Genomic DNA, 19,143 nt, shown 5'->3' on the forward strand with positions numbered 1-19,143 from the left:
TCCTCCTCCTCCCCCCAACATTGGAGGAGTGGGAAGTGACTCTATTAGCAGAGATCACAGTAATGAATCTACCAGCAGGTGTCACTAAGTCATATGAAACATTAGTCTTCTCTGAAGGGGGCAGTGATGGGGAAAAAAGCTGTAATTGAATGTATACATAATACATATAAAGCAAACATTTGATTCAGATTCAGTTATATGGGTTAGTGACGAGGACTTCTGCAACTGAGGAAACTGGTTTTGCTGAAAAATTGAAAGCAATATAAAGCAAATTTTGGTCAATGATGAATTGTTTTGTGAGCAGCAAATCAATTAAAGTTTACTACAACTTTACATTTTTTACTGAATATTAGAATGTCCTGTTTATCTGTTTATGAGCAAATAAAATTGAATGAATAATGACTTATTACTTATAATTAGGCCCACACAGAATCTGCACGTGCAGATATCAGCAGATTTCCACAGGTTTTTAGCCCAACATTGAGTCTATTTACTTGTGTAGATGTGTGTAAATTTATAGTTATTCAGTTTATTTTGCTAATACTACTGTGATATAATGATAGTAAAATTAAAATGTTCAGATGATTTATTTACAGTACAGTTTGTAAAGTCATATTTTCTCTCTTTTAGTAGATATAAGAGGCTTTGTTTACCAATTAAGTGGATCTAATTGGATTTGCAGTGTGAACATTGAATAAAAGTTAAAATTGTATTATTTTTTATTTTATAAATTAAGTTTTTAGTTATGATACTCCTAAAATCAATCCACATACATCTATATTTCATCATATATATATATATATTTTTTTTTTTACAAAAGTCTCCTCAGAAATAGCAAAAAATGTCTGCAAATTCTGTCTGGCCCTAGTTATAATGAATTATAATAATGAAATATTATAGTAGACAGTTTAAATGGATTTAATATGAAATTGTGAAATTGTATTTGGTGTAATCCCTCAAAACATTATATTAATATATAGTAATAACAAAATATAGGTATACAAGAAGTATAAAATAATTTATAATAATCATAATAATAATAATATATTGGGCAGCACAATGGCATAGTGGGTAGCGCTTTTGCCTCACAGCAAGAAGATCGCTGGTTCGAGCCTTGGCTGGGTCAGTTGGCATTTCTGTGTGGAGCATGTTCTCTCCGTGTTCACGTGGGTTTCCTCCAGGTGCTCCGGTTTCTCCCACAGTCCAAAGGCATGTGGTACAGGTGAATTGGGTAAGCTAAATTGTCCATGGTGTGTGTGTAAATGAGTGTGTATGGATGTTTCCCAGAGATGGGTTGCAGTTGGAAGGGCATCCGCTGCGTGAGAACATATGCTGGATAAGTTGGCGGTTCATTTCGCTGTTGCGACCCCAGATTAATAAAGGGTCTAAGCCGAAAAGAGGGGGGCCGGATTCTCCACACCACCACCAGTGCAGAAGTGTGCAGAATCCACTTGGATGATGCGACGGCTGCCACAGGACAACGGCGCCAGTGCGCTCACCACACACCAGCTATTGGTGGAGTATATTAATTATTATTAAAGCCAAAGCAACACAAACACTACCATATTACTGTTGTGTTTGTGATAAGGAAAAATGCTAAACACATGCAGGCATTTCTTCTTTCTTTCGTTATACTGAACTAGTCTGCAGTAGCGAAAACAGGAGACTCATTAGAAACAAACAAATAGCCAACCAAAAAGTAACTCAATGTAATACAAAGAGTAGCCAACACAAAATACACACATTCCTGATATGCGAGTCCCATCTCACACTCAACACACCACAATTACTATGGTATAAATACAGCACTACAAAATACATAAGAGAGAGATCAACTTACAATGTTACTTACCAGTTTAGTAATGATTAAATCAGCTGTAGTTAGAAATTACAAGTTTTTTCTCCTTTAAGGGCTTATTATGCAGTCTCTGTTGTCATCTTGTTGATGGACAACATCAATCGTCTTTGCTCTGTTCAGTAAAAGGCTAATGGCCGCCGACACACTGTATCTCAGAAATGATAAATATTTAAAATAGGCACTATCCTTATAAATAAATGGCACATTTGCTATCTAAACAACTACATTCTAGACTAAAAAAGCCTCAAAAGTACATTTTGTTGTCCAACAGCTGCAATAATGGTCAAACTATAGTGAGTTTACTCAACTGCTTTCACAAGAGTGAAGAGGCTGTACGAGTTCTGATATGGCACAATAGTGCATGTCTGTCAGCCAATCAGATTCGAGAACCAGACAGGATTGTTGTATAAAGCAACAAAGAGACTAAGCTGAATGAATGAATGAATAGATGAATGAATATATAAAATAAATAAAAAAAACATATTATTAGAGGAGAACTGAAATACATTTTCCTACAGTCTGCCCTCTAACTAATGTACTGTTGCTTTTTACTTTACTAAAATATGACCCATTGGAGCTTTTACTTTAACAGTGGCCGTGCACCTATCATGAGTAAGATGTAATGCATTGTACCCTTTCATTTAGGTAAAATTTGGGATTTGTGTAGCTTGATTGAGAGAGCATTACATTATAATAGCAACAATCATGGGTTTATTCCCCTGGGAACACATGCATTGTTAAAGTCTGTACCTTGAATAGATTTTAAATCATGTTCCAAAGCCTCTGCCAAATGTTTAATAGAAATAGGAAAATAGCGGGTAAGGGGCCGTCTAAAAAGTTCAAACGATGCATTTCAAAGAACCTACATTTTGTTTGGAATAATTTTTTGACAACACATGCAACATGACACTATCATTATTTTAATGTGTGTTTCTGTTTTTTTGAGTGAGAGTGTGTATTTACAGTTGTACTGTTTTAAAGTTCTGTGCGACTGCCACTAGACTCCCAACAAAATGGTAAGGGTTATAATCTTATTTTATCTAATTTTATGTTAATAAAAATATGTACTGCTGATAACAGTGCTGATGTTGTAGGTTTGCACTAACTTACTGACTTACATTTGCAAACTTGTATGCAACTTTGGCAATAAATTTAATATAAAATAGGATTCAAACTCACATTGGTAGCATTTAACGCTGAATAAAGCACACAATCTATACCTGAGGGGATAAATATCTTTGTAGTTTATGTTGCTGTTTTGTTGTGACGTCGCATAAATAAATATAACTCTAAATTTTTTTTTTTTTTGCGATGTCACTGCAGATAGATAAGGCAAAAACTAATTTTAAAACTATGTTTTGCCACCACTTTTTGTATAGTTAGGACACAGTATTAAGGATTCAAAGTTGGTCAGCCCTCAAGAGCCACCTTTTGGCCTGGGGCTTCAAATGTTTGCCTTGCCTGTTAACTAGCGGCATCTCTGACTCCATGAACAATGAATGAAATCATATAATGTGGTCAAAATTGGAACTACTTTACCTGGGCTTTTTGACTGCACAGCTTAGAGTTCATCATTCAATCAGAATCAGGCATTCAGCTGTTCTGTAATATAAATTTCATTACAGTGGTCTCTCATTATAACGTGGTTCACCTTTTGCGGCCTCACAGTTTCTCAATTTTTGTTAGTGCAACTTGACATGCTTTTTTTATTATTATTTTTTACAGCGCATTGTGTTCTGTGTCATGATTGGCTGTAGACCATTGTTAATCAATTTCCTCTGTGTCAACTGTACAGTACAGAATGAGTTTAGCTTGCAAAGTTAACATAAATCTTCGATCGCTAGTAGTGATGCAACAAGGATGCCATAAGGGTTGTAACTGTCTGCAGCAAGATCTTTGTAAAAGGGGTCGCACATCGGATACACTGCACCATGCAGCATCATGCATTTTAGAATTGTAAACATAGGTTTATACAGGGCTTAATTTGTGCCGGAACCTGCCGGATCCAGATGTGGCACCTTTGAAATCGGATCTTGCACCTCATTTTACCAATCCCCCAACTCACCCGCCCTTCTCCCTCGTCCGCTGTTCACTTTCACTTTGTTCCACGACTCCCTAACGCTCTTCACTTTCCTCCGCGACAACCAACCCCCACCCCAGCTCTTAACTTATGTCTGCTACACATCTCCGCTATCCAGCAGCCCACTATCCTACCACCCCCTCTCTTCACTTTCATGCACGACACTTCTACATTCTCTGATAGTATGCCGGATCCAATACCCCGATCTGTTCCGGGACCTCACGATTCACAAATTAAGCACTAAGTTTATATCAGAGTACACACACCGGCTCCGCAAGTCAGCGGCTGTCTGCGGTGCACAGCTACAACTCAGGACATGGTTCATATTTCTGCCGCACCATCTGAATAATTACATTTAAAATAACATGCCAATTGTGGGTGTCCGGTGTGTGTTACTTCCAACTTCCAACTGTCATGTGCGTGGCGCATCCGCTGTGCGGCCCCCTTAAAGGATGCAGTCTGCTTTAGTTTTGTGCAGTTTTAGTTTTGACTGCAGGAAAAAGAACATTGCGCTGTATGCCAGCATTACCCACACAAAAGCTTAAAACCTTTATGAAACTTTTGCTGACAGTAGGGATGCAACGATTATAGATTTTGGTTGTACGATTATAGTCTGAGAAATAATCACGGTTTCACAGTTATCATGATTATTATGCAATTATTAATTTCAAAATTCTACTAGTTCAAAAAATCACATGAAAACTCCTTACATTTTAAAGTGTTATTTATGGCGGCTCAGTAATTAATACCGCACTAAATAATAACGACAACAACAACAACAACAACAAACAATAGTCCATTTTTCTCTTTGTACTTAAAAATAACTTTAAAAAGTTTTTGATTTAAACAAGTAGTCATTTTACACTAAAAATAAGTGACAGGACAATTAATAAATAAAAATAAACAAATATAAGAATAAATGTAAATCTAAGCTGTATATTAGCTAAGTAATTAACTGAACTATTATCTTCTTTCTGACATAATTCTTTTAATAATTTGTAATATTTCAGCTAACACATTGTTTGTTTATGTTGCACTAAAAGCCACACACAACTCTCACTGCTACAGCGTGAGATGCATTCAGCTGAGTGCGCTAGTAGGCGTCGCTCCCTATTTGCCTGTGTAAGCTGCGCACCTCCATTGGAAATAACAAACTTGCACAGGAAAAAGACGCAACACAATATGTGGACAGCCTGCTGCTATAGGTGCCATTAATCCAGTGTGTGTGAGGATTAGTTTTAATTTTAAACAAGCGAAAAATTGGCATAACTTTGTTTAGTTTCAGCAGTTTTGTTTTGTGCAACAGAAACGCAATGTTGAGAAGCCTTTACGATTAATTAACTGTGACAAATTAAATTGCGGTTAAAAGTGAAATCAGTTAATTCTTGCATCCCTAACTGACAGTGATGAATGCAACCCAGTCTCATTCTGAAAATGTACCACTATAAATTTCTGAAGGCAGCAAAATACATCCCAGGAAGTATGTATTTTTGCAGTTTTTGTTTCACAAATACATGAGGCCGCTGTGTATGCTTTTTCACATCTCAAATTTCTTTGGCGAGTGTCATTCGCACCTGCTGTTCTCGCAAACCCACAAGAGGCTGCTGTTGACTGACTGAATGACTGACTGAATGACTGACTGACTGACCGACCAATCGACTGACCCACCCTTCTCCTTCCCCAAACCTAACCAATTTTATCGATTGACCCTCCCACCCACTTCCCTAAACCCAACCAACAATTTTCAAAAGCACTCCAGAAAAAGAAAAGCCCTCGTCTGATTTTTACGTTTTTAGATTTGACCACATTCTCACCCTGTTCTTTACTTGTTTATTTTATTTTTTGAATTCTATTTTTGTCTTACCTGCTTTATGGATCCGTTTTTGACCAGACTCGAACAGTGCATCGTGGTCAAACTGGTTACAGCAGGAAAGCCGTCCACACGGAGGTAAGCAATCAGCTGGTAAGTGCGAAAAGGAATGACAACACACCGCCCCACAGCATTCATTAAAAAAATAAAATGCAGCCATACGTACCTCTGGCTACATAATTTGCGGCCTCCAGAAACGTATACTGTATAGGGCTATGTTTTCAGAATGAGCCTATGTTGGATAAATGTCTGCGCGTCACAACAGGTTTTGATCTTTGGTTTCATTCTCTAATACCTGACTTTTTTCTACGAAGGTTTGAACTTTGATTGTGTTTAAACAAGAGAGAAAAGTGTAAACATGTTAATGCCTGTTTGAAAAAAGTGTATAAAGAGTGTAGTGAGGGGTTTTACAGCCTTAAAACATCTATAATAATTGTATAAAAATAAAGCTGACTACTTGCACCTATCGCAGGTTATTTTTAGAATTTAACTCCCGTGAATAACGAGGGACCACTGTACATAAAAGTCATTACATTTTTAAAGAACTTGGCACTTGTATCTTAATCTAGAGTTTTAAAGACTTTTCCCTAAAAGTTGAAAGAGTAAAATTGCCACCCAGTTCCAATTTGGCAACATTTAGTTTCACATCATCTCATTTATATGGCTCATTATGAAATGAGGACTGAGTGGAGAGATTGCTGTTTTGACCAACGTGTGGCAATGGCGAAACTCATCTACTTTTAGCTTTCCTGAACAAACCATCATGATTCTGGAAGCCTCACTAGTAACATCTGCCGACGAATGGGTTTGAAGTTGTAGAAGACACTCGGCAGATTCCTCGGCATGTGCGAGGTGACAGACCGAACTGTCCTCGGAGGAACCTTTCACTTAGCCATTTACCCTGAACACACTTCTGCTCCACGCTTCTGATTCTCCCCTTGGTTGCCATTCGGCCTGCAGTGCCATTTCCAGTAATAGAGCTTCAAGCGCGATCAACTCCATGCCTCCTCATCGGAGGGGTAAATGGACAAAACTTGTTTTGGCAAAAGTGTTCATTCTCTCATCGGGGCACATTTCGCCTTGTATTCCCTCCCTCAATCTCGATCCTTTTCCTCCGCGACCCGGTGTGCGGTGGCGCTCTGCACTTGGCTACTCGTGGCAGGCCAGTTGGTACTTGAGCAAGGCAGTATCATCCCACCAGCAGCCCTCCTAACAGCCCCCCAGCTGGGAGAGAGCAGAGCCCTCATAAAAGTAGCAGAAAGATGTATTAAAGGTAGTAAATATACACATCCAGCCCAGTGAGCTGTGAAAGTTGTGAATTGGTTTTTAAAGCTTTGTTAAGACCAGAAAGCACAGATGTTAAAAACAGGTTCAGATGTAGCGACAGATGGTATTTGATTATGAAGCAGACTGTTCGTGTAATGCAAGGATGCTGCTTCAGCCCAACTGCAAGGAGGCTGTCGGCTTGGAGCTGAGGCAGGAAGCCCCAGAGGTTCGTCCTCCACACTAAAAAAAAAAAAAAAAACAGAGCGAAGAAACGAGCCTGGCGTGTTTGACCGCGTCTGTCTGTGTCGTTTGGATTCAGCCATGAGCTCTGGATCCAAACCCATGCAGCTGCATCTGAAGTTGCATTTGATGCCAGAAGGAATGATGAGGTCATTGTCTTCTTGATAAAGGGAAGGTCACACACGCCTGTTAGTGCTGGTTCTACATAACCATAACAAAATGCCCCGATCTGACAGAGGTCAGCCGGTACGCTGCTTACACAAGCTTATTCAGGGTTTCAACTGGACAGAAAAAAAAATGTTTTATTCTTTTCTAATTTGGATTTTGGTGATCTATAAAATGCAAGTCATAGGCTGTTGGGACTTTGAGTGTCAAAGAAAAATACCGGCAAAACTAAATTATTCACTTCTGACAATAAAATTAGATCTTAGGAAGTAAAAGGATTGGTCTGTGAAAGAAACTCAACACTATTTACAACATTAATACCTTACGCCAGTGCTATTCAATTAGTTTTTCATAGGGGGCTGTTCATGAAAAGCATCCCAAATGAGGGGCCGGAGAGATATAACTTGCAATACAAGTGATGACACAACATCATATAAGAGCCCATATGTTGTATTTTTGCTCCTTAAGACACTCACATTGTATTTTTCTACATTAGAATGTTAATATATGGTATTTTGAAACTACATAATATCAGTGCATTGTACGATGTGGCTTTTTTTCAATAAGAATTCGAATGTATTTCAAAGCACAACAGAAGCAGTGCATTGCTGAAGTAGGTTTCTTCTACATTCAGACACATTCATATGTTATGTTTTGAACTGCATAACAATTATGGATGCAACAATTATAGATTTTGGTTCTGATTATATAGTCTGAAAAATAATCATGGTTTCACGGTTATCCCGTCTAATGTAAATTTAAGCTTTATATTTGGTAAATATTTAAATGAACTCTTGTTATTATCCTCGTTCATACATACATAATCATTTTAATAACTTGTAATAATTCCTCTAATATATCTTTTGTTTACATTGCACTGAAAGCCACGCACAACTCTCACCGCTACAGCGTGAAATGTTTTCTAATAGCTCCGCTTACACACTAATATTGGAATATATTTTTAACTTAGAAATAATTAACTTCCTCGCGGAAAAGACACTATAAGTAAATGGCCCGCTGCTATAGTCAATACAGTGTGCGTGCGTATTAGCTTTGCTGTATAAGCTCAGAACTTTAAACTAGCGCACAGTTGGCATTTAAACTGAAGTATTCAAATGTTTTCGGCTGCTCGTGCCACTGACTCGCTTAAGGTGACTCATGCTCTGTGCAGCCTTCAGCTGCAGCTCGTGCTGTATTGAACAGATGCACGTCACTTCATAACTATAGCAACCGTTTTTCAACTTAATTAAATTTATTTTTGATGTCTTGGTCACACTGTTTGGAGTGCCAGAACAAATCGCCTCGCTGGCCAAGTTCGGCCCGTGGGCCACCAGTTGAATAGCCTTGCCTTACACCTTGTCCTAACTACACGCGAGAAGATTCCAAAGACTAGAAACTTGTCTATCTGCACCAAACGCTATTCAAGACACAACAGAAAACAAACATTTAAATACTAGCCATTGATTTCAATATCAGCCACTGCACTCCCAAAGAAATAGTAAAGGTTGTAATCTAATAATACATAGTAATCCAATTTTTACATTATTAAAAATACATACTGTAGGCTGATGATAGTGCAAATGTTATTGGTTTGCACTGACTCGCTGACTTTCATTTTTAAACTGTTAGCAATTTTTAGCAAGATCTGAGGAAAATATGTATGGCAATAAATGTCACGTAAAATGGTGTTTGACCTCACATTGTTAGCATTTAACTCTGAACAAAGCACATAATCTGTACCTGGTGAGAATTGTCTATGTAATTTATGTTGTTGTTTTGGTTGCGACGTCACAGAAATAGAAACTGTTTCTCTTTTTTAACAAAAAAGAAAAAAAAATGTTTTGCCACCACTTCCCGTGTAGTTAGGAAATAGTATTAATGATTCAAAGTTGGTCAGCCCTTGGAAGCCACCTTCAGGTCCGGGGCTTCAGACGTTTGTCTACCTTGCCTGTTGACTATCGGCGCTTTTCATCCAAAGCCTCCGCAAACAGTCTTAAGTGTGTTCATAAATGTTTTTAGATTCCTTAAACATAAAGTCTAACTCAAACATGACCCAATGCTATTTGTTTACAAATAAGAGGGAGGACGTATTCATCAAAATCCTACTTGGCTTGGATGTTATGACCAATATTTAAAATCATTATGCGACTGGAATCTCTTGATGAATGTGCTCATTTCACTTCACAAGACTTCAATGTATCATCAGTATCCATGAGTGTTAATTTAGTTCGCCTGTCTACATATGTATATATATATATATATATATATATATATATATATATATATATATATATATATATATATATATATATATATATATATATATATATATATATATACACACACACACACACACACACACACACACACACACACACACATATATATATATATATATATATATATATATATATATATATATATATACATACACATACACATACACATATGTGTATATGTGTATATATGTATGTATGTATGTATGTATATATATATATATATATACATACATATATATATATATATATATATATATATATATATATATATATACATATATATATATATATATATATATGATGATGACTCTCAAAGTGTTGATAGCTGTTGATTTAGTAACCATATGTAACACTTATTATTACTTATAATACGTATTAACAAACAATTGATAAACACTACTAGCTTAATTAACTACAAATTATCTGTTAATTAATAGTTAATAAGATAGAAGTCGGGTTAGAATTCGGGTAGATTAGGGATCCAGAATAATTTCGTACTTTATAACTATTAATGAACAGCTAATGTCTTATTAATAGGCAGGTAATAAGCCAGTAGTTAATAGCATGAATTGTGATCAAAATTAAAGTATTACCGGACCATTTTCAGCTTCAATCTTTTTCAATGTTCTACAGAACAAAAAAGTTATCCTAAATAACACAAGCAAATTAAGAGCCAAATTTCATTTTAGAACTGATAATCTCTTCAGTAACAATAAAAAAAAAAGTGTCTAGCATGCTTACAACATTGCTACTAAAGCGATCAAAATTTGTTCTACCTCCCGAACAGGGCCTGTGAGAGTATTGAACAAAACCGTTCTCCCCCCTCCGCTTTAATAACAACCAATTAATAACAGCGATCTTTCCTTTCTCTTTTCTGAGAGAGCATCACGGTAGCGACATTATTCTCGTGTTATCTCTTTAGGGAGGGGAGAGAAGAGGGGATGGTGGTAAAATTTTCAACAATGAATGGGCCAACACAAACACAGCTGTTTTATTGTTGTGCTGTTAAGATGTGCTTTTCAAAGGCGCGATGATGAAATCAAACAGAAGGGGAGCGGCGAGCAGCTCTGCTCGTCATTATGGCGCGGAGGGTGGCGGTGGGGTTTTGTGGGGGGGGGGGATTGACCCCACCTCCTGTTCAGCAGAGCCGCTGGAGCAGTCCGGGCCCGCTAAAGTGCCTCTTTGTATCAGACTATAAATTACAGCAGAGGCCGCCCCGCTTCCCTCCACAACGCTGCACGAGCCACAATAGCACGAGCGCTGCTCTTTTCTCCCCACGCGCACCTTTTTCCGCCCTCTTTCTTTGCAATTAAGATTGTCTGTTGATGTGTGTATTTGAAGCACTTTATTATTATTATATTTTATCTCCCCCTCAGATTGTTTATATTAACCTGGTTGAAATGACACCACTCTAGTGTTTTGTCAAAAGACAGTTTCATTGAGAATTGTGATATCTGATGAAGAGGACCGACAGTGGGTCTATTAAACCTCAATTAAAAATGACAAAAAACAGGCTTGATTAGAAATTTCATTTACATACTGTAGGAAAAAGGGAGCGCGCATTGCTTTCACAGCTTCACAGTTTTTCCTGGTTAAGTACAAGTTAAAATCAGTTGACACCATTTAGGGCATAATGTTGATTATAGTAAAAAATACATTCAACATGTCTTTGAGATACTTAAAATGGAATTTTTAAATAAATGAAAAGCAGAACGTTATTTGTTTTATTGTAGAAAAATTTTTGCATATTTTCTTCTGTTTTCTGTTTTGTTTCTTTTTTTTTTTGGAGTTATATTAATTTAGTTCAGACAGTGTAAAAAAACTACACTTGTAAAAAAAATCTGTTATTTTATGTTTTTTCAGCATCTGGGGTGCGGAAAAAAAAATTACGGCTGTTAAATAACAGAAATGTACTGAAAAAATAACTGATGGTAAATTACAGAAATTTACTTTAAAATAACTGATGGTAAATTAAAGTAATTTAAAGTAAAATAACTGATGGTAAATTACAGAAATTTACTGTAATTCAGTTCGGCAGAAAATTTCCTTAATTTAACATCAGTTATTTTTCAGTAAACTTCTGTCATTTAATGTCATTTTTACAGTAAATTTCTGCTAATTATCGGCTGTTATTTTATGTTAAAATAAAACAAAGGATTTTTTTTAACAGAGTATGTATAGCTAATACAGTACTAACTTTTAAAATAATAATTTATTACAGTGCACTTATTATGGTTTTTGGATTGTACTTATGTTTTTCTGCATTTAATACATTTCTGTAATTACAAGTAATTACATTGTTGACTCCTCAACCAACCCTTAAACTCATATTACTAACCTCAAAGGCAGTGTTTGAAATACATCATGAACATTGTACCAAAAAAATATAAAAAACCTTACATTTTCTGTTAAAATTTTGTGAACATGATTAAGTTTTATTAAACTGTAAGGGAGCCAAATTTTACACTTGTTTTACAGTTTTAAGTATTTTGCTATAATGCTTACATGAACTGTATAATAGTATTTTACCATTTAATTATCAATCATTTAGATTTATTTTCAATGTTAGTGGCTCACTCTAACACAGATGAAGTCAGAAAAATTAGCCCCTCTGAATTATTAGCCCACTGTTTGTTTATTCCCCAATTTCTGTTTAACGGAGAGGAGAGTTTTTTTTACCACATTCCTAAATATAATAGTTTTAATAACTCATTTCTAATAACTGATTTATTTTATCTTTGGACTGATGACAGTAAATAATATTTTACTATGATATTTTTCAAGACTCTTCTATACAGCTTAAAAGGACATTTAAAGGCTTAACTAGATTAAATATATATATATTATTATTAAATTAAATTAAATATATATATTATTATTATTATTATTATTTTTAATAACAGGAATGACCAACAAAATATTTTTTTGTTTTGTGTGAATTAGTGACCAATTTGTATTTTTTATTTAAGTAATGTTCATATGATCTGTTCACTCCCCAATGATGGTTATGTCTAGGGGTTAAATGTTTTTGTAGTAGTCAGTTTTGTCAGTTGAGCCTAACATTATAATATTTTAGGGTTCTGAGAATATTTACTTGCACTTCTTCTGGCATCACAGGGCGACTCCAAACCTCCTTTTTTTCTCTCCGATTAACATGCTGATCTAAATGATGACAAATGGCAAAAGGAAACACCTGATCTAGGACTTAGTTTTTATTTTGCACAAGCTTGCATATATACTGCACATACATTCAGTTCCGAGGAGATGGAAGGCACACGAGGCACTTTGACTACTGTATTGTGTAGGTGGTAAAAAGCAAAGGTAAAAGTCTGATTAAGTGATTAGAAATAAAAACTTCAAAACACACATTTTTTTCACCTTCCAAACAAGATAGATTTTTTTTTTCTTTTCGTTTTGATTTTTTTTTTTTCAAGCGTCTTTTATGACTACAGTGTCTGAAATTACAATGGCTACCTGGACATAAGCGTCTCTTTATGTCTCTACAGAGTTAAGGAGCTTAGGAGGGCGTTTATATCGTTTCTCTCTACCAAATAATATTACAATACATCCCCAGAAATACCAAAAAATTGTACACCATCACCAAATAAATTATGATAAATTAAACCAATAAATTATGAAACTTCTGCATGACAAATCGACAACGAAATCCACAACGCTATCCCGTTAACAGTGTATGTGTATCCTTCAAAGAAAATTGTAACAGTTTCAGCTGGAATTACCATACTAGAATCAAAGAATTCTTTCATACAAAAAAAGCATAACAATGCTATTTACATCATATTGCTAAATCATAGAAAGGCAGTGTTTTCTCATTTTCGGTTTGTATTTACATACATGTCGAAGCCAGTGAAACCATGTTTAAAACCCTCCAGGGAGCACACACTTCATAAATACAGCATTGAATCTACAAAGAGTCAAGAGTCTTGTACAACACATTGCATTCAGTACAAATAATTGTTCCCCTCCCAGAAATATAGTCATATACAAAGTTTCTTTCTTTCTTTTTCTCTTTGTGAGTGTCTTTCTTTGTAATAAAAAACAGTCCCAAACTGAGTTTGGCAATTGATTTTGTACATATCACTACATAAGAGATTTTTTTTCTTCTTCTTCTTTCATTGCATACAAACAAACAAAAATATTCTTATGTCAAATGTAGCACAAGTGAGATGAATGTGTACTTCATACCCAAACTCGAAATCAGAGTTTTGTTTTTCCACTTAATGGAGTGCGAAATGTACACGGCTACATTTAGGACTTTCGACACAAAGCAACACAGCAAGTGACCCTGTGTAACCACGCAAACAGATCCATCTCATTTCAATACCAAATTAATGCTGACCGATCGAGAACACCTTCGACGGGCAACCCTGAAGAGGTGGCGAGATGAAGGGGTAGGAAAAATAGTGGACTGAGAGCACATTTAAAACATCATAACACTTCTAGATGTACAATATGAAGAAAAAAAGAGATCCTGAAGATGTTGAACAGACTGTAACCTTCCTCTGCTTTGTCTTAAAGATGCAGTACAGTGATAAATACAAATAGAGAAACAATAGATAAAAGGAAATAAACAGAAGTCCTTGTGGGAACTAAAACTAGCACACTATCATGCGCGTGTATCACACACTCCCTGCAAACACGCACATGCACGAGTAAGCACGCACACACACCTATGCACACGTATTGCCTCTGTGCTACGATAAATGGCTTAAAGTACTTCAGATTTGTGGGGAACCAAGCGTCACACTTGTTCTTCTTCAAATGAGCCGTAAAAGTTAGTTTTCCTGGACTTTGCATGTAGTTCAGAATATATTAGTGTGAGGTCATGTCGTTTTAAAACCGGAAACATAACCATCTGTGCTAACTTTGTTGGATTAAATAGTCAAATGGTGTTATTTCTTACACATTTTGTTTGCTGGTGTATATAAAGTTAGGCACAGGCATTTATCAGATACACCATGCCTGATTGTGAACAGCTAAATTCCACTAAGCACCATTTTATGTACAAATTAAAATACTGTAATGACACAACTTCCACTTTTAGGTTAAAAATGTCACCTTTAAATGAATTAACAGCCATAACAGAACTCCTTCCGGCTTCAAAGAGTTGTTTATTTCCTCACAATGCATGTAAAGGAGAACGCATGTCAACACAGCCTTGCGAGAGGCTTGAGAATAGAACAGGGCCAAACATCATCTAACTTTGTTTTGGGTTTGTTTTTCCTCCTCTTTACAATGCATAGTGAATAGCTTGGCGTTTTGTGCGTTGTCCGGGGGCTGTGGATGATGCCAGCCCTGGCGACAGAATGACAGCACCTCATGCTCTTTTGTGCCCATTAATCTAGAAGTCAGCAGGTTTTTTAAGGCATTGTGCTGACAATAATTGCCGGCCTGCGTTTCAATTCATCAGCTGGATTTGCCCAATGCAAACGGCACAGGCTTCCAGAGCAGATCACATGTCCAGCCCTTGCCCTCTACTGCCGACTCTTATTTGTGAACTAGTAAGGGATGCACAAAGAGTCTGAAGGCCCCCTTTTCTTTTGCGGATGCTGTTTTGAGAAGAAACTGTGCTTTTCTTTGTTTCCTTAGGGTAGGCTAATAGTTGGTTACATTTAAGTGGATCTGTTAATCGGTTTAGCTTCTAAACTTCAAATCGAAGAACTTCATTTGATTCATTGAAAGGTACAACTGAACAAACAAATTCTCTCTCTAGCATTACGTTTCACTACTGATAAACTGTACACTTCCATAACATAATCAGGTGATTGTGAATAATAAGCAAAAAAAGCTGTACATTTCGAACAAATAAAATATGTACAATCCAGTACGTAGAAAGAAAACAAAATAAAAAAAAACACTTCTCAGCCAAAACGTCTGCTGTGTAAACCGAATTTGAGATAATCGACCAAATTTACGGTCCAATTATAGAGGTGTTCCCAGCTATCAGGTGGAGGAAATCAGCGGCGACGATAATTCTCTGGTCTTGACGACGTACGCCACGTGTTTATGTTTGTGAATTACTGTGTTTGTATGAGAGCGTGTGTGTGTGTGTTTGTGTGAGCAGTTTTGACAGTGTGCTTTTTATAAGCAAGAATGGTTTCTCAGTGGGAAGGCGTCCATTTTTTTTGTGCCGAACTGGCTTGCCCCAGTATGAAATGGCCATGTTGCTTAGTTACAGGAGAGGCTGCTCTGTCAAGGAAAAAAAAAACCTATGAGTAGGCCTCCCTCCCTAGAGCCAGTGCTATCAATGTGGACACAAAACACAAGAACATTGGACCCTAGCCAACACAGAAGAATGGCTAAACCAAAAAAAAAAGAAAAGAAACGAAAAAACAAACAAACAGTTAATGCTGTTTCTTTCAAGAATAACGTCAAATATATATATATATGTATATATATATATATATATATATAATATATGAATTTCCCACATAGAAAATGTATATCCCTCTTTATTATTATTATTTTTTTGTCCAAAGAATAATTTATTTTCTGTAGCATTGCCATGAGAAACAAGAATACCACATGTCAATTTTTTTGCCTTTCTTTTCCTTCCTTTTTTTTGCAGCAAGCATTAATAACATTAATGGTGATAATTATATTAATCATAAATAATAATTACATCTATACAAGCTACAAATGCAAAGTCTTATTCAGCAATAGTAAAACCATCACACATTGCAAACATCCTGGGATAAAACAAACCCCTCAACAAAAAAATGACCAATGAAAGAGAGAAATTCAGGGTGTCAGTTCCATTTGTTAACCGTTGTAAGGTAAACATAGTAATGCCCATTTTAAAGGCAAGGGGAAATGGGGTAAGGATCGAATACAGTCAAAACAATCAAGGATTTTATAGACTTTCCCAAAAAGAAGCACAAAAAAATGAAAGAATTAACAGCTAAGTCATTCAAAAGTAGCTGGGACTTAAAAATAGGAATGCTACCTCTTACTTTGTAAAGATTCGGGAAAAGAAGAAGGGATGATAACTTGGTAAGCAATTAAAATCACTATTCATGCAGAAGCTCCTGCAGACAATTGGGAGATTTGAAAATCTCTGGGACCTCACTGTCCAGCTTGCAGATGACCTTGTATATGGCCTTCTTCCAGGAAGGATCAACATCTTTGCCTGCCACAATGGCATTGAAAAACTCCCGTAACGTGATCTGTGCCACTTCCAGGAATCGCTCCGGAACCTGCTGATACACAAGGAGACAATGACATTAATAAACATATTGTGTTACCATCCCAAGTCTCTGATTAAGAAAAGAAAAGAAAAAAGAGTGAAAAGAAAATAAACAATTTTGCATTGAGGCTCAAGCAGGACCCTTCAAGATCTGAAAGCCCCTCCTGACAGAAATTGTGCAGGAAAGCATTGGGCTGCCAAGTCTGAGAATAAAGAACTGTCGCAAACATAGCCGCTACACTAATTCTTCTTTGTTTCAGTTGCTGAAACACTCTGCTGTGTCTACTTGAATGCCCATGTTGGAGTGGAACTTAACTGTTAAGTCTTTCAAATCTTTTGTCCTTACGTTTTGCTTCTAACGGCAACAGTGTGGGATGAGAAAGTACCTAATTGAATTTCAATGGTCACAGTGACTTTTTTTATTGAAATGGGACAAACCATCCCGTAACAACACCTTACAGTCAATGTTTTGAATTTGTGAGGTTGTAACCAAGAGGAACTCATTGGGTTAAACATTACCTGAGCTGTTCCTCTTTTACAGTCTACTTCCTAGAGGGAGCGAAACATAATTTGTTGACTTCCCTTTATTTGACACAAGATTGTTAGCGTGTGTCTCATAAAATGTCTTTTTGTCTCAATATGCTTCCACTTCTAGAAGGGGAAGGAGAAGATTTTACCACTGATAGTGGCCCATAAAAATATTAAATTCTGCTTCGCTTCTTATCGAGTTCCAGAGAAACTAGATTCCAGTCTTGTCACATACAGTATCTTATCCCTCCAAGTTTCCAACCAAAGTTGTAGTGTTTGGTCCAAATCCATCTTGGTGACTTGTTGACTAATCTTAAACAACTTAGTTTAAGTGGAAGATTTAATATACAATCAAATCTACTCTACAGCTACATCATTGGTGGAAAAAAGTAATATATACTTGGTGCTTGATGCTCTCAGACAAAGTCTGTACCTCACTCTGTAGTGTTTTCCCATGCAAAGCAATCAGGTAGTGTTTAGGGCTCTACTGAAGAGTATGTTCTCTACACCCAGAACACATTCTCTCTGGCATGAGGCTGTTGTTCATGAGAGAGGGCCAAGACCGGGGGCGTACTGTAGACTGGCCCTGTGATCTCTTTAGCACCAGTGACAGTCCCTCTCCCCTAACACTATAGAGATGATTAGCCAGGCAAAGAACTAAGTCACCTCCCCTACAGCTAGACAAGACACTTCCCAGACATGGTGCTTACTGCCACACACACTCACAATCACCCACACGCTCAAACACAGACAGAGAAGCAGGCACACAGACACACAAAAACAGTCACAAAGGTTGCATATAAGGACAAAAAACACATTTTTGCATATTAAACGTGCTAACATAGAAGGATAAATGGATTTTTTCAACTTTATGTCATTCCAAAGCTGTTTTCTTTCTCTTTTTTTTGAAATCGAAAGAAGTTGTTTTTGATTTAAGCTGATAGCCTTGTTGGCAGTGCTCTGGCTTTGACAACCTTGAGTTTGAGTCCCGTTTTCAGGACCTTTACTGATCCTACCTGACTTTTCCTTACACACACTCACAAAAATAAAGGTACAAGAGCTGTCACTGGGGTGGTACATTCTTAAAAGAAACAAATTTGTATCTAAAAGGTCCCTATTAATACCTCAAAGGTACATATTAAGACCCAGAAAGTACAAAAGTGTTCCTCTTAAACTTTTTAGGTACTAATATACACTTTTGTGGTACCAATATAGACCCTCTAAGTACAAATGTGTACCTTTTGAAAAGGTACCACCCCAGTGACATCTTGCTTACCTTTATTTCTGAGAGTGCAGTAAAGGAAAAGATGCAACAACTCGCTGTTGTTTTGGACTCCACGTGCTTTCATTATATGCATCTCAGAAATAAACGAACAAAATCTGTCACTGGGGTGGTACCTTTTCAAAATGTACATTTTTGTTCCTAATGGGTCCTTATTAATACTTAAAGTACAAATGTGTACCTCACAGTAACTTAAAGGTACAATTGTAAACCTTAATGGTAAAAATATAAACTTTAAAGGTACAAAAGTGTACCCTAAAGGTACTAATGTACTACCTTTTGAAAGGGTACCACCCCAGTGACAGATTTTGTACCTTTATTTTTGAGAGTGCGTTTCAGAATATTTTCTTTTGTGTATGAGTGAACTG

General features: G+C 36.5%; 1 protein-coding gene and 1 long non-coding RNA gene across 11 annotated transcripts in view; one reads left to right on the plus strand and one right to left on the minus strand.

Annotated features, from left to right (window-relative positions):
* Positions 1 to 19,143, plus strand: part of LOC137488119 (uncharacterized) — a 91,518-nt gene that overhangs the window by 27,329 nt on the left and 45,046 nt on the right. The window lies entirely within an intron of this gene.
* Positions 16,214 to 19,143, minus strand: part of prox1a (prospero homeobox 1a) — a 43,716-nt gene continuing 40,786 nt past the window's right edge. For 3 of the 7 annotated variants that reach the window (XM_087288588.1, XM_087288587.1, XM_087288589.1), the window contains exon 5: positions 16,214 to 16,975. In XM_087288588.1, coding sequence (XP_087144714.1) covers positions 16,790 to 16,975 — 186 coding nt within the window. In that variant the 3' untranslated portion in view covers positions 16,214 to 16,789. 7 annotated transcript variants of the gene reach the window in all.

Source organism: Danio rerio, chromosome 17 (assembly GCF_052040795.2).
Source record: "Danio rerio strain M-AB ecotype USA chromosome 17, GRCz13ab, whole genome shotgun sequence".
Classification (NCBI taxonomy): domain Eukaryota; kingdom Metazoa; phylum Chordata; class Actinopteri; order Cypriniformes; family Danionidae; genus Danio; species Danio rerio.